This window comes from Leopardus geoffroyi, chromosome A2 (assembly GCF_018350155.1).
Source record: "Leopardus geoffroyi isolate Oge1 chromosome A2, O.geoffroyi_Oge1_pat1.0, whole genome shotgun sequence".
Lineage (NCBI taxonomy): Eukaryota > Metazoa > Chordata > Mammalia > Carnivora > Felidae > Leopardus > Leopardus geoffroyi.
The window spans coordinates 36,096,992-36,122,562 of NC_059331.1; the positions used below are offsets into that span (position 1 = coordinate 36,096,992).

A 25,571-nucleotide genomic window follows, 5' to 3' on the forward strand; every position below is an offset into this window, starting at 1 on the left:
GCCTGAGAGTTCTCTCCTGGCTACATACTATATATACATATTAATATATGATTATCAGCCTCAAAGTTTGGTGGGAATATGGGCAAGAATAGGTAAATATAAAATAAAAACAGATGAGAAGATAAAGAAGATGTGGTATATATGTATGATGGCATATTATTCAGCCATGAAAAAAATGGAATCCTGTCATTTGCAACAATTCAGATCGATTTTGAGGGCATTATGCTAAGGGAAATAAGTCACACAGAAATAAGGCCAATCCTATTTGATAACACTTATATATGGAATCTAAAAAAGCCACTCAGAGAAACATTGTAGTTAGCAAAGGTTGGGAGGGCAGAAAAATGGGGGTGATATTGTTCAAATGGTACAATTTTTCAGTTACAAGATTAGTAAGTTCAGGGGCCTAAGGTATACCATGGTGATTACAGCTAACAATACTTTACCATACACTTAAACGTTGCTAAGAGTAGATCTTAAATGTTCTCATTACAAAAAAGAAATGGTAATTATGTGACAGGATGGAGATGATAGCCAATACTATGGTGGTCACCATTTTGCAATTTATATATATTTATCAAATCAACACACTGTATACCTTAAACACATACAAGGTTATGTATCAATTATATTTCAATAAAGCTGGGAAGATAAATAAACCTAGGTTCATATGAATGGACAATATCAAAACAGTTGCTCAAAGACAAGTTCATGTGGATGTTTAGTCTACTATTCTCAAAAAAAACCCAGAAGAAATTAAAAGAAGGTATCAAAAATGCATTCTCCCCCCACAATTTTCTTTTCTTTTCTTTCTTTCTTTCGAGAAAGAGAGAGCATACACATAAGCTGGGGGAAAGGGGCAAGGAGAGAGAGAGAGAGAGAGAGAGAGAGAGAGAGAGAATATCTTAAGAGGCTCCACACTCAGCACAGAGCCCAACACAAGGCTCAATCCCACGACCCTGGGACCCGGGATCATGACCAGAGCCTAAATCAAGAGTGTAATGCTCAACCAAATGAGCCACCCAGGTGCCCCATCCCCCAATTTTCTTTTTAATTGAAGGACGGCTGACATCTCCCTAATTTCCTGCCCTTTTTGACATGACGAGGACATTAGATAGAACATGATCGACTTGTTTCAAATTTTTTTAATTAACTTTTTCAAGCAAAAGTCAGAGAGGGTGGCATGTGAAACTCCAGTGGTATTAGGCACATGAGTCGTGTTGTCCCTGATATCATTCACTGGAGTGGATCAAAGGAATCCCCTTCATATATGTAGTTCATGTATCAACACTCATGGACAGACAGTAAAGACAGGCCCATGGGCTTGGCTTCCGGTTTGCCTCACTAGAGATGAAATTCCTGAAGCTCTGGAAGGAAGGGTCGAGATCCCATGACCACCAGCATCACCTCAGCCAGAGCCCCGAGTCTGTGCTTGAGGGAAAGCACTGCCTTGGGCACCTAGCATCCAAATCATACTGCAGAAAACAGGTTCTACCCCCACCCTTCTCTCCTGGCGTCTCCCAGTTCAGCCACACAGATCTTGTTGAAAAGGTATCATCCTCCTCATTGACAGGAGACACCGTCTGCCTTTGAAGCAGCCAGGGGAAGGCAAGGTTCCAGTATCATCTTTGAACAACTCGGCATTAAAAAGGCACCAAGTGTTGACTTTGTTTTGCCCGTCGCTTTGGAAATCCTGAACATTCTAAACTAACATGGGGACATCAAGTCTCTCTGCTGTAAAGGCCCTACACATGCCTTCATTTCTCAAAGCCCCATCTCCTATCTCTCCCATCTGTTTATTGTAAGTGTTCCAGTCAACAATAGGCTCTTTTTTTTTTTTAATGTTTTATTACTTATGTTTGAGAGGGAGAGAGAGAGGAAGAGGGAGAGAGAGCGGGCGAACAGGGGAGGGGCAGAGAGAGAGAGGGAGACACAGATTCCAAAGCAGGCTCCAGGCTCTGAGCTGTCGGCACAGGGCCTAACACGGAGCTTGAACTCACAAGCTGTGGGATCATGACCTGAGCTGAGGTCGGATTGTTAACCAACTGAGCCAGCCAGGTGCCCCAGTCAACAGCAAGCTCTAAGTAGTTAACTTTTGGAGGACTCAAGTGCCCCAACCCTCGTGTTGTTCAAGAATCAACTGTAATTAATTATATTATCATTTTAGGGAATTGATTATTAATTTATTACTAACTGGGGAAAGCATGTAGTTTCAAAATTCCGTATTTGTGGAATTTGTGGGCAAAGTGCTCTGTCCCAACCCATCGTGTTTTAAAATTCCAGTTGTGGGGGCGCGTGGGTGGCGCAGTCGGTTAAGCGTCCGACTTCAGCCAGGTCACGATCTCGCGGTCTGTGAGTTCGAGCCCCGCGTCGGGCTCTGGGCTGATGGCTCGGAGCCTGGAGCCTGTTTCCGATTCTCTGTCTCCCTCTCTCTCTGCCCCTCCCCGGTTCATGCTCTGTCTCTCTCTGTCCCAAAAATAAATAAACGTTGAAAAAAAAAATTAAAAAAATAAATAAATAAATAAATAAAATTCCAGTTGTGGGGTGCCTGGAGGGCTTAGTCAGTTGAGTGTCTGACTTTGGCTCAGGTCATGATCTTGTGGTTGACAAGTTTCAGCCCCGTGTCGAGCTCCATGCTGACAGCTCAGTGCCTGGAGCCTGCTTCAGATTCTGTGTCTCTCTCTCTGCCCCTCCCCTGCTCATGCTCTGTCTCAAAAATAAAATAAACAGGGGCGCCTGGGTGGCTCAGTCGGTTAAGTGTCCCACTTCAGCTCAGTTCCTGATCTCACAGTTTGTGAGTTTGAGGCCCGCATCAGGCTCTGTGCTTACAGCTCAGAGCCTGGAGCCTGCTTCAGAATCTGTGTCTCCCTCTCTCTCTGCCCCTCCGCTGCTCATTCTCTGTCTCTGTCTCTCAAAAAATAAATACATGTTTAAAAATATTTTTTTAATAAAAAAATAAAATACAATAAACATTAAATTTTTTTTTTTAATTCCAGTTGTTAACTCCAATATTAGTTATTGACCTAATTGTTACAAAAGCTCTAACCCAAGTGTCAAAAATTCAAATGCCTGCAAGTGAGGGCGTAGGCTGGCAAGACCCGAGGCACTGGCAGTGGCAGGGAGTGGGGAGGCCTAGCTGGGGACAGCGGCTGCCACCCCGGACTGTTACTGTAGCCCAGAAATGTGAGCCCAGGGAGGCCAGGACTAACTTTTCAAGAGAAAATGGACTCTGGTATGCGATCAGCACGTTTTATATGTTGGCAACTAACTCCATTTGTCTTATTTTAAACACAGAGTGCAGAACAGACCAAGTAAAACACATTTGCAGGCTGGATCAGGCACTTTGGCTTCCAGTTGGCAGCAATTAGTGACCCCAAAAGGGAGAATTTTAAGGAATCAGATAAATGGGGTATTAGTGTTCTGCTTCTGCATAACAAACTGCTACACTCTGCAGTTTAAAATGACACTGGACCTATTATCTCACAGGGCACTTAAGTCAGAAGTCTGGCACATTCTAGCCAGGTCCTCAGCCCAGGGACTCACAGGACAGAAATCAAAATGTCCTCTGGGCATGTCCTCACCTAGAGGCTCAACTGGGGAAAGCATGATGTCCAAGCAACTGCGTGTTATCAGCAAAATCCATTTCCTTGGGCCCATATAATTGAGGTCCTTGTGTTCTTGCTAACAGCCAGGACCTGCTCTCAACTCCGAGGAAAATGTTACCCAAAGGGAACGTGCTCTCCCTCACTATCCTTTCCTTCAGCTGGCATTCCTCAGAGGCACCAGACTGACCTGAAGACCAGAATCCCCCCCTGCCCAGTCCGTGTATCCACGATCCATTCTCTGAGATGTGAGTCACACTGCTGAGAATTTCAAGTATGAACTGCTCTCTCTCCTTGTAAATAAACCCATCAGAATCAACCTGGTTCTGAAACTCACCTTCTTATTCTTTTTTCTTCTTTAATTTTAATGTTTATTTATTTTTGAGAGAGAGAAAGAGACAGAGTGTGAGCAGGGGAGGGGCAGAAAGAGAGAGAGGGAGACACAGAATCCAAAGCAGGCTCCAGGCTCTGAGAGGTCAGCACAGAGCCCGACGCGGGGCTCAAACTCATAAACTGTGAGATCAGGAACTGAGCTGAAGTGGGACACTGAACCGACTGAGCCACCCAGGCGCCCCACCTCCCTACCTTCTTATTCTTAATCCAATTTCCAGATGCCCGTTGGCTTCTTAATTCTTTACCTTCCACTCAGTATCATTAAAGACTTTTCTTCGGCTTTGTGGCTTGGCTCCCCTGTCTCTAACCACTAAGTCCCACCCAATTTAGTCTCCAAATTCAGATTGGGTCTTTCAGGTGAACTATAACCTCTCCTACCTAATGTACAAGTGAAATCTGGTTTCCATCTGTTTATCAGTCTCTTTATCACCTAAACTTGTCTGAATGGGTCTTACCAAATTTGGAGAGTATATTTGAGATTCTCTGAGTATCAAGGTTGGGAATTACTTGAGCAGAGAAGTAATTGAGGGGTGCTCTAGGGTTATCACCTACAGAGGAGGAAGGCAAAGGGAGGGGAGAAGGCAGGGCAGAAGGAGGAAGAGGCCTCAGATAACCCAGTAGAGAATTCCACAGCTGAGATGCCCGTTCTCAGTGGTCCCAAGCTGGCATGAAGGGCCACACCTTTTCCATGTTGATCCATCACTGGATATGAGCCGCCCCTAGAAAGGGGGGTAATTTTAGGCAAGGGGGCTCTTTGAATTGAGGATAATTCAAAGAAGCTGTAGGCCACCTTCCGCAGCACTCCCAACAGTGAGGGAATAACTCCTTCATTCCTAAAGGGGGATCTGGGCGGGGCATTGTAGTGTCCACTACTGTCCGTCTTCAAACAGAAGACAGCACGTGGAATACACCTCATTTACTTTGTGGGGCTGGGGAGTCATCCTCAAGACAAGACTCATCCTCAGAGCTATAAAGAGACCACACCATGCTTGTTAAAATGTCACAGGAAGTGGTTTCATACATGAAGGCTCTCCCTGCCAGAGCCTGTTTTGACCTAAGATCCATTCTCTTCCCTTCCCCTGGGTCACTCCTACCGGATGCGATTTCCAGGCCCCTGAATCAGCTGGCTTTAACCAATAGGGGATGGTACCTAGAGCCTGGAGAGTGAAAGAAAAAGGATAGGGGTATTTCTCCCCACCTTCTCCAATTTGGGCAGGATCTATGGAGGGGTCATTTCTCCTCCATGGTGCCAGTTCCTGCCAGAAGGCCCATCATGGTTCTAGCTCCCACCGAGGGTCCCTTCCCCCAGGTGCTGGCAAACACGACTTCCTTCCCAGGTGCTGGCAAACACAACTTCCTTCCCGGGTGCTGGCAAACACGACTTCCTTCCCGGGTGCTGGCAAACACGACTTCCTTCCCAGGTGCTGGCAAACACAACTTCCTTCCCGGGTGCTGGCAAACACGTTCTACGAGCCTTGGATGGTAGTAGCTTCCCTATCCCTGGGCTGCCTCCACACCTTCTGCTTGACTTCTCTGACTCCCCCTTTACATACATTCCCTGAATTCAATTTGCTCTGTCCAACACTATCAGAATGCCTTTTCTGTTTACCTGGTTGGATCCCAACAACAGACCCCAATGCCAAAGCCTCAAGGGCACCCATTCCAATCCTAGGGGATGATCCCTGATCCACTTTCTTATAAGGACAATTCTATGTAGCAGGTTCCTGGGAGACGTTTCCGGTGCCTAGAACAGGTATTTACTTAACAACAGCTGTCGCTGTGTGGAAAAAGGCCTGGGGATGAGTGAACATTCAACAGTCTTTCTTTATTTTAGTCAATAAACCAGACCCCCAGTAAAAAGATTTCTGACCTACTACATCTACCATAATATTTCAACTTCAATTTCTTCCACATTGAACATTTTGTTCAAAAGTATAACAAAATTGGCTTATCTTTAAAATTTCACCTATCACCCTACCAAGTAGCCAAGATACTGCTTTACAGACAGAAATGGTTTCAAAAATGAGAGCTAAAATTTGAAAAACTTGGATTCCCAAAATACCCAAAAATTCAATGTAAAAGAAACCTTCTATAAAGGATCATCAACTCTAAGATACTCCGTTTTGCTAAATCCTCAATGCTTCATAAAGAAACCATCTCTAGGTGTCTGTTAAAATCATTTTACCTTGGTGACTTCATAAGATATGGTTCCAGTCAAACACAATTATTTCAAGATGAATTTCAGACCAACTCCAAATTCCCATTTGTAGCTATCGCCAACAATTTCTGCAGTTCCAAAAAATTATCTTAGCTTGGGAAGACCTATTTAAGAAACAAAAAAGATGGCAAGGCATTAGCATTCTAATGTTGAAAGGATACAGATTTCCGGTAGCAAAATACTGTTTTTTACAGTGAAATCTGCAGTTGCAGGACTGTGGTAGGCAACAGAATGCATCTATATTTGTAAAGTGTCCTAACACACAAGGGGGAAAGGATACAGAATCCTACACTCACTAGCCACAGATGTGGTTACCAGAACACAATTTTAAAGGAAAAGTTCTCTCAGCAGCAAAGGCATTCAAAATATGATGGCGGATCCCAAACCATTCATGATGCAAAATTCCATTCTCCCCATTTCTTTAACATTGGGATGAAAATGAAGTGGGAGATGGCCCACTCCAAGAGTTCCGCAACTTGCCCAAGCTCACAGCGCAGTGGAAAAGCCAGCACGTCCATCAACTGATGAATGGATAAAGAAATTGTGGTTTATATACACAACGGAATACTATGTGGCAATGAGAAAGAATGAAATATAGCCTTTTGTAGCAATGTGGATGGAACTGGAGAGTGTTATGCTAACTGAAATAAGTCATACAGAGAAAGACAGATACCATATGTTTTCACTCTTCTGTGGATCCTGAGAAACTTAACAGAAGACCATGGGGGGAGGGGAAGGAAAAAAAAAATGTCAGAGAGAGAGGGAGCCAAAACATAAGAGACTCTTAAAAACTGAGAACAAACTGAGGGTTGATGGGGGGTGGGAGGGTGGGGAGGGTGGGTGATGAGTACTGAGGAGGGCACCTGTTGGGATGAGCACTAGGTGTTGTATGGAAACCAATTTGACAATAAATTTCTTATTAAAAAAAAAAAGAATACCAAAAAAAAAAAAGAAAGAAAGAAAGAAAGAAAGAAAGAAAGAAAGAAAGAAAGAAAGAAAAGCCAGCATGAAGATCTGAATTCCAAGCTTTGTGTGGCATAAACCTAAAAATGTTGCTAGACAATCTGTGAGGATCCTTTTCGAAAAATGTTAACGGGAGGAAGAGAGTAAACGTCTTTCCAAAATAAACGATTACACCAAAATACAAAGAACACTTGTTAATTCCCTAATTGACATCCAACACGGTCCTTTAATGCACAGACCTCAAAGGACTTTTCCACTCAGCGAAACATTTTTGCAAGGATTCAGATGATCCCAAACCAAAGACATGTCAAAGGGGCGGGGGGGAAGTGGACCTTGAAACTACGCCATTTTTTTTTTAAGTTTATTTATTCATTTTGAGAGAGAGAGCGAGTACAGGAGAGGGGCAGAGTGAGAGGGAGAATCTCAAGCAGGATCCACACTGTCAGCACAGATCCCAAAGCAGATCAGTCCCACAAACCATGAGATCATGACCTGAGATGAAATCAACAGTCGGATGCTCAACCAAGTAAGCCACCCAGGTGCCCCAAAACTACACCATATTTAACATTGCTAAGTTAAAGGCATCCCTTCCAGTGGTGGAGATCAGAGAAAAATGACGATGTGCATCAGTAAATATTACAGTTGCAAACATGAGATAAAAATGTTCACTGCAACACAGTCTAGTTACTTTAGAATCACACTGAACCTATTACAAACCCACCACAAAGCACAACTGAGCCTTTTCTCTTCTTTAGACGCCCCTAAAGGTAATTACATGTTTGACTGAAGAACACAGACCCACCCCTTTGGGGCTTAAGGAAACAGAGTCGGCCTTGAGTGAACAGCTCAACAAGAGGAAAGAGACTTTGAATAACTGCACAAATATAAGGTATTTGGGGGAAAAAATACTGGAAACTGTTCATGTCCCACATCCTCCAACTTTATTAAGTATGTTTGTCCTGATGTCCACCCCAGGGCACAGTGTGACCTTCTGTTATCGGAAAGAAATACACAGTATAATTTATCAGAATCCATCATAATGAACTTCCCACATATTGGAAACCAAAATGACCTTTCCTAGCTAATATTTATCTTGTTTTCTTCACACAAAAGGAACCACTGGGGATTCTTCTTTTCAATTCATTAAAAAATGGACCCATCAGTGAAAAGAAATGTGATCTCATCGTTTGTATGCCAGACAAGGAGCCAGGAGTTTAATTTTAGGCTGGACAGTAACTCATTCGGTCAGATTTTCCCAGGGTGTACCCTAGGCGCTGGCTTCAAAGGATTAACTCTTTCTTGTCACTTCCAAACTTGAGTGCAATCAAGAGCATGAATAATTTCGCACATGGCACCAAAAGCATTTACTTCTAGTCATTTCTTTTCTCTGTTGTTTTCCAGCCACAGTACAGTCCTTTCTACCCATCTGCTTCCAAACGTGTTTGTTTTTTATTTTTTTTTTTTTTTTAATTTTTTTTTTCAACGTTTATTTATTTTTTTGGGGACAGAGAGAGACAGAGCATGAACGGGGGAGGGGCAGAGAGAGAGGGAGACACAGAATTGGAAACAGGCTCCAGGCTCTGAGCTGTCAGCACAGAGCCCGACGCGGGGCTCGAACTCACGGACCGTGAGATCGTGACCTGGCTGAAGTCGGACGCTTAACCGACTGCGCCACCCAGGCGCCCCAAACGTGTTTGTTTTTTAAAGAGATTCCATGTTTTCCATGATGAAAGACACTGCCCATGTCTTGACTTTAAAAAAAAAAAAAAAAAATGTTTTCGTGCGCCCCATCATTCTCAGAATGAACTTAAAACACTTGGCATTTAGATGTCGGGTACATTTTTCATCTTTTCCCTCATGTGTTAGTACGGCGTAGGGATAGTCACTCTCTTCCAACAAAGGAGCAGAGAGTGCCTATTTATGCTTCCTGGTACCAAGAAACTTGGAGGTTTCCAGCCACAGGAGACCATTCTTCAGATGTTTAATTTATTTCTGTTGTACACAGGAAAAAATTCTGCCTACACTTGATTTCTTATCAAGGAAATAGTGAGGTTTTCCCTTTCTCTTTTCTCTGGATCTATTTGCCCCCACCATGAGTAGGGCGAATTCCCTAAGGGGATTATTCTTTTGAAATAGTCATTTACTTGTAGATAAGCAGCCTCAGAATATCTGTGTTGGTTTTGCTACACCCGCCTCACTCCACACATGTCAATCTGGATAGCATCAAGTTCCTTCTCAGCTTTCCAGTCTACAAATTTACAGGGATGATATATCACGGTTCCTTTTAGAACTGGAAGACACAATGACCTTACAGCAAGATCTAATCACGACGCAAAATCAGACTAACTCAAATTTGAGGGACACTCTAAAATGTAATTGCTTTTGAAAGTATCAAGGTCATGAAAGACCAAAAAAAAAAAAAAAAAAATTCTAAGGAATTGTTTCAAATAAAGGAGAGACACATGGCAACAAAATGCAATTTTGATGGTGCACTGACTGAATCTTGGGACCAGAAACACACACACACACACACACAAAGCTATCCTCAGGATGAAGTGCCTACACACACACACACACAACATACACACATACTGCTATAAATGACATTATTGCGACAATTAACAATTTCTAAACGTAGCCTGCAGATTAGACGGTTGTAGCAACCTTAAGTTTTCTGATTTTGATCATACTGTAAATAAGAAAGAGACTGTCATTACTAAAAAATACACCTTGGGGCGCCTGGGTGGCTCAGTCGGTTAAGTGTTCGACTTCAGGTCACGATCTCGCGGTCCGCGAGTTCGAGCCCCGCGTCGGGCTCTGGGCTGATGGCTCAGAGCCTGGAGCCTGCTTCCGATTCTGTGTCTCCCTCTCTCTCTGCCCCTCCCCCATACATGCTCTGTCTCTCTCTGTCTCAAAAATAAATAAACGTTAAAAAAGTAATAAAAAAATTAAATTAAATTAAAAAATACACCTTAAAATATTTAAGAATAAAAAGCAAATGCCTCTACCTCATTTTCAAATGATGCTGGGGGGGAGGGGGAAGGAGGGAAGGGCAAAGGAAGGGAGACACAGAAGACTGAATGTATGAATATAAAAAATAATGAGCATAATGTAAGCAATTGGTGAATCCAGGTAAAGGGCATATAGGCATTCTTTGCACTATTCTTTCAACTTTTCATTAAGTCAGAAATGATGTCAAAATAAGAAGTTACATGTCTTTATACGTCTATATAATTTATTGTCAAATTGGTTTCCATACAACACCCAGCGCTCATCCCAACAGGTGCCTTCCTCAATGCCCATAGCCCACAAGAAGTGACATATCTAATTAAAAGCCTTCCATTCATAAGATATACAAAAGTGGTTTAGAATTTATTACCAATCCTAAACAACACGGACAGTTGGTAGTTGGAATGTTCTGGTTAATTCAATTCTCTGAGCATCCACTCAAGCCCCCACAGAAGTACTCACATAGTGCCAGGCCCTATGTTAAAGCACTTTAAGGGGCGCCTGGGTGGCTCAGTCAGTTAAGCGTCCGACTTCAGCTCAGGTCACGATCTCACGGTCCGTGAGTTCGAGCCCCGCGTCGGGCTCTGGGCTGATGGCTCAGAGCCTGGAGCCTGCATCCGACTCTGTGTCTCCCTCTCTCTCTGCCCCTCCCCTGTTCATGCTCTGTCTGTCTCTGTCTCAAAAATAAATAAACGTTAAAAAAAAAATTAAAAAAAAAAAAAAGCACTTTAAAATATTTGTAGGATTGGAGCATCAGGGTGGCTCAGTTGGTTAAGCGTCCAACTTTGGCTCAGGTCATGATCTCACGGTTGGTGAGTTCAAGCCCCACGTCAGGCCCTGTGCTGACAGCTCAGAGCCTGGAGCCTACTTTGGATTCTGTGTCTCCCTCTCTCTCTGCCCCTCCTCTGGTCACTCTGTCACTCTCTCTCTCTCTCTTGAAAATAAACATTAAAAAAAATTTTTAAACAAATAAAATATTAGTAGGATTTATTTATACCTTGATACACAGATGAGGAAAATAAGGCATAAAGACAGTAAGTGACTTGCCCAAGGTCACCCAGCCAACAAGCAGCTACGTTAGGATTCAAATTCAAGCCATCTGGTACCAAGGCACCTACTGTTCCAGTTCCCGTGAAAGTATTTCCAAAACGTATTAGTCTCTTTTCATGCTTTAGTAAGTAGACTGAAAATATCTTCTTTAGGGACTCAAGACCTTGATCGGCATCCTAAAGATGAGAATTCTGCCTGGAAAAATGTGTGTAGGCAACTGGACTAAATGGGCAAGCAGATCCAGGCTTGGAGCCAAAGGTGTTTACTATTAACCCCTAAATAAATGTTGCTTCATCTCGGAAAAGCTGTGGAAAAAACAGGGATTCAGAATTGCTGCAGGCTTCTGATTTGCTGCAGATTTATTAAAGTCTTATGTCATTTTCCAAATTAAGACCAAACATGCAAGAATTCTAAAGTCCTTGAATGCTTAAGCTGCCATTTTTCAAACAGATGGGAGACAACCACACTGCAGATCACAACTTGTCTAAAACATTGCAGAGAAAATACACCAGAGCCAGAACATACCGCATGAAGGCTAAATAACTTTTGTGGATTTCAATGAAGGAATTCGGCATTGAAACAAAACCAAAGGAAAAAAAAAGAGGATTTTTGTCTATGCACCCTTCCAGACTCATTTCCTGACAAACTCCAATTTGAAAGCATTTCTGCAACAACACAGCAGAGCGGATTCTCGCTTAATAACAAAGCAAACAGGGGGCGCCTGGATGGCTCAGTCGGTTAAGCAACTCACTCTTGATTTCAGCTCAAGTCACGATCACAGGGTCATGGGATCAAGCCCCATGTCGGCTTCACGCTAAGCGCGGAGCATGTTTTGGATTCTCTCTCCCCCCTTGCCCCTCTCCCCTGCTGACTCTCACTCTCTGTCTCTAAAATAAAAAAATAATAATAATAATTAAATTAAAAAAAATAATAAAGCAAATGGTCCCAAACGGCACTGCCCTTTCCCGCCTGGCCAATGGTGAGTGTTACAAGTTCTGCCTTGCATCACCTGCACAGTGGCCACTTTCCAATAACTGGCTATTTCCAGACTCACCGTCAGTTCATCTGCCCTCCCAGGGTGGGATCTACTAGGAGGGCCTGGCAACTCTGGTTCTCAGCACACCCCCGCCCCGGTATCAGGGAACAGGTTAGCATAATTCTCCCAACAACTGATAAAAGAGGTGACACCCTTAAAAGTTTGGACGTTGTAATAAATCATTTTGCCACACTAATTTCTACTCAATCAAGACAGCAGATGATGTAAATGACAAATGCATCATAAATTAGCAACCTGGGTTTGGGGAGTTAAAAAAAGGGGGGGGGAGCAGGTTCGTGAGTGGAAAACATGAGAAAAGATGATCCCACTAAGGGATGTCTTGTCTGATAAACAATGGAAATTTTGAAATGGAAGTTGCCTACATAAATTCATTCATCATTTCTTCAGACAGAAATGAGGAAAGATGTTTCCATTTCCAGTTGCTTAAATAACAAAACCGCATTGAACTGTCTTCTGGAAATTTTCAAGCAGCTTTTCCACAAAAATACATAAAAGCCGATGTAAACCTTCTCTTGACAAATTTATTCTGAAACAAGTATTAATGAGTTTCCTATTTTTAAGAGTGTGCTGATGAAGGTAAATGTATCTAATAGGTTATTGATGCTTACATGAATATATTTCAAACATGGATACATGGCCGATGCCTCCACTGGGCTATCATTTATAATTATCACACGATGCATGGAATTACTTAGTAATTTAGAGCATGTTCACCGTCATATGTTAGAGTGGGCACGTTTTTTCTGCCAGAATGTGGTATATACATGTCATAAATTGCTTTTTTATTGCCTGCTTAAAAACATCTATGAAGAATTTACTACTGAGCCATTTTAGAACATATTAAAGCATGTTGTAAATGAGCCATTAAAGACAATAACTGTGTCTATTAAATATTAAACATTTTATAAATGGCATTTTAATTTCAAGTGTTAGCAGTACTATCTCATCTAAATTAGGTGGTGGAGAGTTCTTTAAAAAGGCTCTTCCAGTTGGCAGTGATTTAAATAAATTAAACAGACATGCTGTGTTTTTATAAGGTTCACACACTGTCATTTTAAGAACCGAGAAATTCCTTAAAACCACACAGCATCCTTACTTAAGGGCAGTGACACAATCCTTTCTAGTAGAATTATGAGCAAACAGTGCATTTTGTTAATGAAGAAAAATCCAGCCTTCCAGTGACCACGAGAAGCACAAAAGCAATCATCAGTAAGTGACAATGGTTTCATCCAGAGCCGGTATACAGGAAACGGAGAAAACAAACTGGCAAGTTACATGAAATGAAATGCACTCACCGAATTCAGGCACACCCAGCATGACTCTACAGCTTGTTGTCCGAGGGAAATCGCCCAGGTCTGGGGCTGAACCAATGGGAACAGTAATGGCAATTTAGCCATAAATCTCTCAAGGCCTAATTATCCTTACTGCAGAGGGTTTATTTCTTTTAATTAGACCAGTTTTTTAATTGGAAATTTTCCTCTCATTTCTCATTTTTCAAATCATCAAAACAGAGTGTCCAAGGATTTTAACATAATAAATAACCAACATAATATGTGAAGGCTACCCACAAGTTGCCAAGCACTTGAATTTTTACCATAAAAGTTTTTATGTGATGTGATCTAATGTGTACATAAAGAATATTCATAAGGTAAGTTGTACATAAAGATGGGTAACAGTGCCTCTACTATGTTAACGATTGCACTCCTGGCTGGGGCGTGGGGTTACGGGTTGGGGATGGGGGTGGGGGTCAGGGTCTGTTCACTTACAAACAGAATAAACCTCTTGAGGGGAAGGATGATACTGTATTTCTCCTGTACCCTAATCTCTACCATAATGTCCTGTGCATCATGGGTGTTAAATATGCTGTTAAATAAATGAATAAATGTAAGTCTTTAGTTTCACTCCCAAATGAACGGTCATCTAACTTCTATGACCCTAAATGAACCTGTGAACTAATACAGTTCAACTAGAAGACCCGCCAAGGTGACTTCCATATGTGAAAATGACTCACAGAGCATTCTAGGTGAAACACAGTATGATTCTGATATAGATAACATGCAGTTCATGGACATACATACACAGTAAACTCAGCCGTGACAGGATTAATGGCAAGGCAATGCCCACTGCCGACAACATTGGCCATTTTAATCTATTAGTGGGACAAATGCTTCTTAAGAGCTTAATCTAAACCTTTATTAAATTTCAACCTAAAAATCATCTTATGTTTGCCAATAGTGCCCTCCTGTGGCAAAAAAGAAAACGTCTTTTGACAGTGCTAATGTTAACTGACCCACATTTTTGTTAAATAAGATGTTTTAATTTTTTAATAAAGCCATATTTATAAACAGAATATAAGATATCCTTAAATAAACATAAGATTATACATATTTTATTTTTATTTTTTTAACATTTTTATTGATTTTTGGGAGACAGAAAGAGACAGAGCACGAGCGGGGAAGGTGCAGAGAGGGAGACACAGAATCCGAAGCGGGTGCCAGGCTCTGAGCTGTCAGCACAGAGCCCAAAGCAGGGCTGGAACCCACGAACCATGAGATCATGACCTGAGCCGGAAGTCGGAGCTTAACCGACTGAGCCACCCAGGCACCCCAACCAGCACTTCTGATCAACTCTCCTGCAGCAGGCCAAGTGTTGGGCACTGTGCACAGAGGATGGCTAAGGTCCTGGAGCTAGTGTTCCAGCACGGGAGACAGACAAACAGGCAAACGAGCGTGAATAAGATAACTGTGGATTGGAGTAAGTATAACCAAGAACACAAAAGCAAACAGTGTGACAGAGACTGGCTGGGCTTGGGAGGATGCACAGCTACCTGGACTGGGTGCCCGGAGAAGGCCTGCTGAGAAGGGGACTCTGATACAATGGTGAGCGACAAAATGTGGGCTTCAAGCGCATCCTACATAGAGAACCAGCATGCACTTGCAGGAACCGCCAGCCAAAATAAACCTGGTGTAGTCAGCAGCAGAGCAGCAGTCGGAGTGGCGGGAATGGGGGGGGGGGGGGTGGCGGGTAATAAGCTAAGGGAGGGAGGGGTTGGAGATGATATCACAGAAGTCCCGGGGTCAAATGATGAGGGAGCTTGCAAATCATAGTGTGGAGCTGGGATTTGATTCCACACACGCGATGTGAGAGTTTTAAACAGGACAGGAAAAGGAGATGGGTTAGGGAAAAGAGCCCTCCAGCTGCTGGGTAGAGACTGCACCCTGTGGTGGGGGGAGGGGAGGATGCTGAGAGACTACTGTAGGAGTCCAAGCAAGAGAGGGTGACGGCTTGAAGTAGGATGGTGGAAAAAGAGCCAAAGAAAAACTCATGTTCTGAAGCCTAAGGCAGCAACTGCATACAGCAGGCTACCAATAGATGTTTGCGAACCAATGAGCTGGTGCCTAAGGGAGCAAGGGGGGTAAACTCCCCTTTCCCCTTCATTAATTCGCTCTAGGGCTGGCGTCTATCTTACCTGTGGGTCCAAGAAAATTATTGCCTTATCTATACCCTCAAGTGAAGAAAAACTAGCAAAACATTTTATCAACTGCTTGTTTGGCACACATGAAGGTCTCAACCTAGAAGTGCAAGAGAACGAATCTAGGCTTGAAATTAATGTAACGCGGTGTGGCGAGCACACTTCAACTTAAAAAGAGAGAGAGAAAGAGACAAAGAATGAAATTTGTCCAGCTATCTCGAGAATAGAGTACCAATGAAGTCAGGCCTCTTTCCGAAGAAGTCCTCTCACACACAACACCGGGTTACCTCAGGCACTCCGTGTGGAGGCAAACTAATGAACTAACTTGCAAGGTCGAAGTCTCGGGTATTGGTACCAAGAACACTGGTTCTTATCTTACGGACATTGCACACCCGAGAGTGTATTCTATTTCACTCTTCCCTTTAGCTAACTAGGAAGCTCCAAGCCAAATTTATAGCCTACCTTCAATAAGCAAATAGAACTCTTCACCATGCGTTTTATATGCCTAATTTATACTTAGTTTTCTTTATCTTCCCTTTATCTTCACTGAATATTTTTAAAGATATTCTCAAATCTGTTTTGATGGGGACAGATACAAATACGTGAGTATATATACAAGACCACCTTATCTAATATGCCTTAACGGATCCAAAGTTCAACTCGCCCTGTCTCTATGTCCACTCCCCTTTTGCCTACCCATGCCGCTCATCAGACCAGAACTCAAAATTCCCACCTTGTGACAGTCACCTAAGGGTAAAACATTATTTCCCAAGAATAAAATGAAAAATGTAACCCAGACTACATGATACAGGAATTAACAGGCAATGAATCACAATGCAATTCAAGGATGGGTTTCCTGGTAGATTGTAAGTCGTTAGGGAAGGTGTCAAAGGACTTTTAGGGTCTGGTTTATGTGAGGCCCATATTGCATGTAATATAGGGAAGTAAGCAGTCAGGGGACCTGGAAGAAGACAAGGGGCAAGGGATGGGATGGCAAGGGACCCCAAGGGCCTATGTTTTACAGCTTTAAGAAAAGACCAGCCTTGGCTCACAGTGATTCATAACCAATCATGCCATATGAAATTAAGATCAGGCATTGTGTGATCTGAGAATCTAGAAGAATGTTCATGGGCCCTGGAAAGCAATGGAAAGCCACATCCGATTGCTTTGTATCTAAACTCAGGAGAAGACAACCGAAGAATCTGGCATCGTGGTAATAACCTAACAGATGGATACCCAGAGCCCAACACTGGACCCGTTGGTTCACTTCTCATCTCATTTACTCCTCGAAATAATGAGAACGCGGTTCTGTTTTATTTTGTTTTCAATCCGTACAGAAGAGAAATCATTCCACTTACTTACCCAATAGCACAAGACAAGGAAATGGGGGACTCGGGATTCCAAACTAGGCTGAGAGAGTCCACCCTCTGGGAGGAAAGGGGCGTTTAAAACAGAAAAGTCTGGAGAAACCAGAGAGGGGGGCTGGACGTAGTACATGCTCAGTCAAGACTGCAGAGTGCGGTGTGCACAAAGTCCCACTCAGAAGGCCTCCCAGTCCGAGGATGGAGGTGATGACAAGGACGGAGCCCTCCTAACACCCGGCCGCAGCTGAGGAAGGAACCCATCGCATAAATTGCTGCCACATGTCTACTTCCTCATGTGTGAACACTAGGAAACACCTATCCAGTATTTCAGTGAACACGCACTGAGATGAGACGGCCTCTGCGAGTACAAGGCACACTGGGCCTGAGTACAAAAGAAAGACCCGCTCCACCAATCATCTTTAAGACTAATTACACGCGGAAATGGCAATGGTGTAGACATGAGGGCTAAACAAAATATATTATGAAAGTGAGAAACAAAATGCAGGCCTATCAGTAACACCGTAAGTTGTGATTCATAGACAACAATACACTCCGGATTATTTTTTTTCTCTTCATTTGGAAAGAACCTGTGGCACTCACAGCAATTGTCTTAATCTCCTCCTGATTTGATAGCATCGACTCAGACAAAGGCCTGTGAGGCCATTCTTCTGTATTCAAGACCCCCCCCAAAAAAGAAAAACAAAAACAAAAACAAAACCAGCTAATATTTATAACGCATTACAACCAGAAACTGAGTTTTAAGAAATTTCTGTGCCGAGTCCACATTTTCACACAAGAATTCACTAGTCATGCTTCTTTGGGGAATCAGGGAACTATTCTGGCAGCAAGGAGGCCCATATAAGGAAATATAAGGAAATCATGGGGTCATGATCTCGTAATTCCAGCACAGAAGAGATGTGCTACAAACTTGACAAGACTTCTAAAGCAGAAAAACACAAGAGGCTGGCAACAATAACCTCTTATTCTTAGGAGTTTATGCCCTCAAGGTAATAAATGCAGCATTCATCCCCAAAAGGAAGAAATGAATATAAAAACTAAGATTGTCATAATCTGCTGCATACCATAAAAATACGTAAGATGTAGATTTACCTTTGTCACCTACGGGACCTTTAACCTTTCATTAAAATAACAGAGTCCCCTGAAACCCCGTCCGTTGTAACCAATTCCAAAGTACTTTTGTAAACAGGGGCCAGAGGGAGCAGAAACAATGAAATTCCAGTATGATCCAGCTCTTTTTTCCAGTCCTTCATAGGCTTCCTGCCTCAGGACCTCTGCACATATCATTCCTTTTGTTCATAGACAAACATATTGTTCTGTCCTTCTCCACTTAGTTACTTCCTGCTTCATCTTCATTTCTCAGGACAACCACCCTGATGGAGGCACTTTCCTAATTACTAAATAAAATCTCTAAATTTTAGCCTTTTCTTCTTGATTATTCAGAATTGCATTGTTATACTCACGGGAGTCTCCCCCATAAGACTGGAAGTTCCATGTAGGCAAGAGACAGGTTTCTTCTCTCAGCACTGAATCTCATCTCTAGCCCTTGCTACTGGACCTGACATGTACCAAGCATTCAACAAATATCTGTTGAATCAATAAATGAATCTGAAAACCTAAACTGAAGCAGGATATCCAGTCTCCTTTCCCCAACAAATCTGGGTTTTCAATCACAGTACTCACCTTGTGGCAAAATTTTTAACTACAGACACTTTTTTAGATGTGGAAGCAACTAGAACTACGGCTTTCCCTGAGAACATCCCAGCCCCCACCAAACCTCTTATGAGATGCATGGCAATATCGTTTGTTGTGTTGTTCGGCCGCCCATGGCTCACTCAAGCCACACCAGGTAAAGTTTCTGCTTCCTGGGACTTAGAACTGAAACCAAGATGGGGTGCCTGGAGGGCTCAGTCGGTTAAGTGTCCAACTCTTGGCTTCAGCTTAGGTCATGATCTCACACTTTGTGAGTTCAAGCCCCGCGTCAGAGGCTGATAGTGCAGAGCCTGCTGGGGATTCTCTCTCCCTCTCTCTCTGCCCCTCCCTGGCTTGCTCTCTCGCTCTCAAAATAAATAAACTTTAAAAAAAAGAAAGAAACTGAGAGATCGCTAGTCATTTGAGACTAAGCTACTAAAGGGGAGAAACATAAATTTGGGAGTTGTGGAGTGGCCATCTTTCTCTCAGTACATGTAGAGGCACCAAAAAAAAAAAAAAAAAAAAAAAAAAGGCAAGTCAATCTGCACAGACACAAGATTGACACAGATACTCAAAGAGCAGAAATGAGATACAAGAGTCTGATCCAGGTTCCAGAAGGTTGTTCTATTTTTTGCCTTTCCTTGGCCTCTCTTCATTACATAAGAACTCCAAAGAATTTTTTTAAAATAGTAATTTTCACCTTTGGTCTAGCTGGAGTGATTTTTTTTGTTGTTGAATCCAAATAGAATTGCCCCCGTTTCATTGATGGCGAAACTGAGACCCAAGATGTTAGCTTCCCTAGGTTACAAAGCTAATTGGTGGTACAGGCAGGCCTCTTACTCACACCTTCTAACACAAGAGTAACTCCATCTGCCCTGTCCAAGTGATAGCTTCTAGCCACGTGAGCCATTAAATTGAAATGAACTTACATGAAATAAAATTTTACACTCAGTTCATCAGTGGCACTAACCACATTTCAACTGCTCAACAGCTCCACCTGGCAAATGGTATATTAAAGAGCACAGCTATAGAACATGTCCATCACTGCAGAGAGTTCTATGGGACAGCACTGGATCCATGAAGGGTCAGTCCCCTTCATTTGAAAAACCTAAAATGAACTCGAGAAACAGGAAATGGCAACTCAGAAGCAACAACCCACACAGGAAGAAAAAAAACTTACACAAATCTGTCAGTGATATCCTCAGAGGGATAAGAGGGTGTGTAACCAAGAAACAAGATCAAGGGGTTATTTTAAAAACAAAAGAGGGAGCACCTGGCTAGTTAAGTCAGAAGAGCAAACAATTCCCGATCTCGGGATCATGAGTTTGAGCCCTACGCTGGCTGTAGAGATTACTTAAGTAAATAAATATTTAAGAAAAAAAAGAAATATTCAGGGAACAAACCAGAAAATCAGTAGAAGGAAGATGACGACATTTCCCAAAAAGTAAAGCAAAAAGAAATGGAGGGGAGCTAGGAGAGAAACATAAGAAAATTAGAGTGCCAGACAAGGAAGTCCAGTACCTGAGTATTAAGAGTTCCGCTAAGAACAAAGAGAAAATGCAAGGGTGGGAAGGGGGGGATAATCAAAGAAAAAAATTTATTCACAGAAATGAAGGATACAAGTGTCCAGATTGAAAGGGTTTAGTACCCGGCACAATAGTGGAAAACAACATACACCAGAACGCTGGAGACAAAAAGAAGATCCTTAAAGGTTCCAGGATCCAGGATTTTATCAAGGATAAAAAACAGGTCAAATGCAAAAGAACCCAGCTCCCAAGGTATTTACTGCTCAAGCATACCTTCTAAGAAAGCAATTGGAGGGGGTGCTCACCAAATAAAGGAATAAGCTAAGAAAGTCTTCCTATGCAGGATGCAGGAAACACGATATCCAGCACCGGTGCAAAAGAATGCAAGCCGTTTTAACAAAAAGACCCAAAAATTCAATGGCTCAAACATAATAAAAGTTCATTTCTCACCAAGAAAAGTAAAGTAAAATAAACTGCAGAAGCTCTCTTCAGCCGATACACTAAATGCAGTGGAAGACACTGGAACATGAACAGGTCTTGCCAACCCAAGACATGGGCTCTCATTCCCAATGCGTCACATCTACCCAACAGGCACATCATCGGACCTCCCTGAACCTCAAGTTCTTCATCTTAAAAATGGATTTCAGAGTTTACTTTTTTTTTTAAGTTTATTTATTCTTAAGAGACAGAGACAGAGCATGAGCAGGGGAGGGACAGAGAGAGAGGAGGAGACAGAATCTGAAGAAGGCTCCATGCTCTGAGCTGTCAGCACAGAGCCCGACGCGGGGCTCAAACTCACGAACCGCGAGATCATGACCTGAACTGAAGCCAGACGCTTAACCGACTGAGCCACCCAGGCACCCCAAAAATGGATTTTAAAACAGCTACTTGGGCTACTGTAAAGTTGAAATGAGGCATGGTATAGGGAAAGGCTGAGTAAACTGCAACCATGCTAATGTGAGTTGTTGTAATGAGTAATAACAGCTCACTGTGACTTCCAGAACCCCTATAAATGCCCCCACGCTGCCCTAAGCCTTTCCTCTGCATGAATTCATTTAATCCTCCCCACAATTTGAGGCAAGTGCTATCTTTATCCCCATTCAAAGAGGAGGAATTTGGAAGCAGGGCATCCAAATGTAACTTGCTCAAGTTCAGCTACCAAGTGGCAGAGCTGGGATATGGACCCAGGTCCCAGCCTCTGCCCTCCTAACCACTGTGCAACACTGTCTTTCCAATGTCTACAAATGAGTGTTCAGGCCTCCCTTTTCTCCTACCCCTACCACCCCTTTTTTTCAACCAATACCTGGATCGTTCACTTTGTGGATACACGCTCTCGGGCTTTCGCTCTGAACATTTTCCCCTTGTGTGCATATATTTTTGTGTATGGGTATGAAACCTGACTGGACATGAAACCACTTGATGTCAAAACCGAAATCAGCCTTGTTCACTCCACAGCGTTATGCAAAGTAGTAATCAGCAAATGGATCCTGCCTGAGAAAACCTGACAAACCAAGTTAGTAAAACCACATTCCAAAGTATTTTCAATCTAATAAGTAATTTCAGACATCGTTGGTTCTCCCGATCAATGGCTATTTCTATAACAGATGAAACCAAAAAAAAAAAAAAAAAAAAAAAAAAAAAAAGCAGACACAGGAATCCCGCGAAGTAGCATCCCAGGGTCGTGGCTCTCGTCATTAACATGGGTCTGACCTATAATGACGGCAGGTACAGTGCTGGCAACACTTTCCTTCAACCAACACTTGCCGAGCATCTCCCGTGAGGGGACAGTAGAGCAGACGGTCACCAGTGGCCTAGCCAAACAGAAGCTTTAGCACAGGCCGTAAAGCAAACTGTCAATCCTGGAAATGGGGGTTCTGAATCTGGGGTCCTTGGGTAGAATCCAAGGGTCCATGAACTGGGATGAAGAAAAACAATGACATCTTTATTTGCACTAACCTCTATTTGAAACTCAGCATTTCCTTCAATTATCAAAGTCAGCAACAAACGACACAAGTTTATAACAGTTCCTATGACTTGGTCACAAAGAGAAACCACAGGTATTTTCAAGTTACATTACAGTTTGCGGTGCACACCTCAGAATATGTATCCATCACCACTCCACAATTATGTAGTTAATGGATCCGCCTGTAGAGCATGCTGTTTAACGCATTAATACAAAAGTGCATGCTCTTGATCACAAATTGCCGTAATGTTTTGGTCACTACATATTTTTTTTTGAGAGAGAGACCGAGTGCAAGCAGGGAGGGGCAGAGAGAGAAAGATGGAGAGACAGAGAATCCCAAGCAGGCTCCACTTGTCAGCACAGAACCTGATGTGGGGCTCGACCTCATGAACCATGAGATCATGACCGGAGCTGAAATCAAGAGTGGGATGCTTAACCGACTGAGCCACCCAGGCGCCCCTGACCACTACATTTCAGTATAGCTGGCTTCCTTTGTAATTGTATAAACTTTATTTCATGTGTTTTACGGTATTATTCTGAGACAGGATCCACTGGCCTCACCAAACCTCCAAAAGCAACTACGGCACAGAAAAAGTTAAAGAATCTACCTCCCAAGACACGGCAAAACATGGGATACAATATCACAGCTACCTTCTCCCTCCTTCCCCTTCCCACCCTGTGGAAGCTGAAGCCAGCACCCATCAATTCTGCCGGTACTGACACCACAAGTTGGAAAGAAAACTCACAGATGATGCAGCTGACTTCTGTGTAAGGCATAAACCAGTCACAAAAGCACCAGGCGAGAGTTGCAGAATGAGTTTTGCAAGGTTAAAAAAAAAAAAAAAAAACAATTTGCCCTGTATAGAAAGTACCATCGTTTCAAGTACTTCTTGCAACCACTATTTGTAATGTATTCCAACTTGCAAGTGTAGAAATGGCCTCATTATCCCCACAGAGGTCCTTCAGAAAGTCTATTTCAAAGCAAGCACATTTGAAAGTTAGCCCGCAATCTAAAAGCCAGAGCTATAAATACGCATGGCCTGGGAAAGAAAGCAAGAGCAAGCTGGATTCCATGATTGCATCTTCAAGGAAGAAACTGGCAGAGCTGGAGGCCAGCAGATTGCTCAGTGAGCAGCTGAGAGGAAAGGGAGATGAACTGTCAAAGATCTTTAGGGTAACAAGTGTCAGAAGTCCAAGGGCAAAGAGACCCCTGTCACCCTGAAAGAGATAAAACACACATGCAAGCAAACACTAACAAAGAGGTTCATAAAAGCTTTCCCGATTTATATCGCAAGTGCCTGTGCAGGCTGTGACAGAAGGCAGAGGACAAGGAAGTGAAGTTATCAATATGAATGGGGTCTCGGGGTGAGAGCCCCCCGCCCAAGCAGAGCCCAAGACAAGGACATGAGGTGCATGACTGAGGTTGCTGCCATGTATGGTGGCAGGCAGATTCCATAGGGCCTCCCCAGAATTGGAGAGAACGGCTCCCAGAATCGTCCGCTGGTGAAAGCATGTCTCCACTGGGTTTTCATCAGGGGTATTACCTCCCATTTTCGTGCGGGCCGCCTTGGCTTGTACACACTGCATCGGAGAAGGCCCTGTGAGGAAGGTAGAAGGATACCTGACAAACACAAGGGACAGAACGTGAGCAGCTTGGGCTGCTCATTCAAGTTGCTACCTTGTGTTATTTCCCTCAGCTCCCCAGAAGTTCACCTCTGGACTTGCTCAGAATGGTCTTCTGCAGCTGCCGGGGGATGAGGAATATGTCATAAGATACCAGAGGTATCCGCTACCCACGGCAAATGGGGAATGTGAGCTTTTTTCTTCCAGAGCAGCTTTTCCTGCACTGAATTTCAAAACTCATTCACTCACCAAATATATCTGAGCCCCCACTATGTGACAGGCACTGCCTCAAGGTATGCGGACAAGCAGCAAAGGGGACACATGAGGTCTCTGCCTTGTATTCTGTTATCAGCCATCTGAAAAAGAAGTATTCCAGACATTGATTAAAAAAAAAAAAAGATGACAGCAGAAAGTGGCAAGGAAGGGGGAGAGGGCAGAGAGGATAATTTAGCAAGGGCAGTCGAAACTTGTTGGAGTTAGAGACTAAAAGATGAGAGGAGCCAGCTGTGGGATAGATGGAAGAAGGACTTTTAAACAAAGGGAACAGCATGTTCCAAGGCCCTGAGGTGCAAAGAGACCAGCTAGAGCACTAGTGAGAACAGTCTCCCCTAGGGTGGGTGCAAGAGGGCTTTTATTATAAGCAGCAGTTCTCATTGGTCAGAGAGAGAAAGTGCACTGTGGAAATTCATTTTCAGATAATGACAAATTCTGAAAAGTATACACAGTCTTGTCTTCAAGTGGATTTCCAACCAAACCAAAGGATTTCTTTTCCTGCTTTTTGTTTTGTTTTGTTTTCACTTTTATTTGTTTGTTTGGTTGGTTTTGGTTTTGGGTTTTTTGTTTTTTTTTGTTTTTTGGGGTTTTTTTTGCTTTCCACGTTTTCACCCACAGATCACTGAACTGGGGAGGTTCCCAGGGTTAACGAGGCTTGAACCCAAAGGAAAACTCCCCAACTGCCTGTAGTCCCAGGGCATTTGGAAAGGAGAAAACAAAAGTAAACCATAAAGTAATTTCACATCTGAGGGAGACAAGGCAAGGAGCAAGCGGCAGGAGGCACAGGTGAACAGTGTCCTGTGCACACAGGCCAGCTAAGGAAGCGGGGTGCAGCCTCGGGGCTCCTCAAAAGGTGAAGGGTCCTTCCTCAAAATGGCAAAGCTTGTTCTGCATCCCCACTCCCTTCTCATGTCCTGGGTGATGATACATTGATTGGCACAACAGAAAATCAGGTATCGATTTCACATATCCCTCCCTGGACATCAAAATTGAGAATCTTGCCAGCTGACTGCCCTCTAATTTCAATTATTTGAAGCCTCTCAGCCTTGAGAGTCTCAGTCCACAAATAATAATCACTGCTATCAGAAACCTTTTATTTAGCACTAACTAGTTGCCAAATGTTATGCTGAAAACTTGTTGTATATATTAACTCATTCAAGTCTTGCAACAGCTTTCCGAGGCACGGACCTTATTAGAGGAAATTCAAACACAGCAAGGTTAATACTTTGGCCAAGGTCATAAAGCTGGTAAGTGGGGAAGCCAGGATTTGAACCAGCAAGGGTCTGACTCCAGAGTCCTTCTCTTAATACAAGCTCTAAGGGCTTTGTTAAATCCGTGTTAACCGCAC

At 43.1% G+C, this 25,571-nt stretch overlaps 1 protein-coding gene across 3 annotated transcripts in view; it reads right to left on the reverse strand.

The window, feature by feature from the left end:
• TAFA4 (TAFA chemokine like family member 4) overlaps nucleotides 1–25,571 on the reverse strand; it is a 182,938-nt gene that overhangs the window by 130,637 nt on the left and 26,730 nt on the right. For all 3 annotated transcript variants that reach the window (XM_045493483.1, XM_045493482.1, XM_045493481.1), the window contains exon 2: nucleotides 6,181–6,317. In XM_045493483.1, coding sequence (XP_045349439.1) covers nucleotides 6,181–6,194 — 14 coding nt within the window. In that variant the 5' untranslated portion in view covers nucleotides 6,195–6,317. The remainder of the gene's footprint in view (nucleotides 1–6,180; nucleotides 6,318–25,571) is intronic.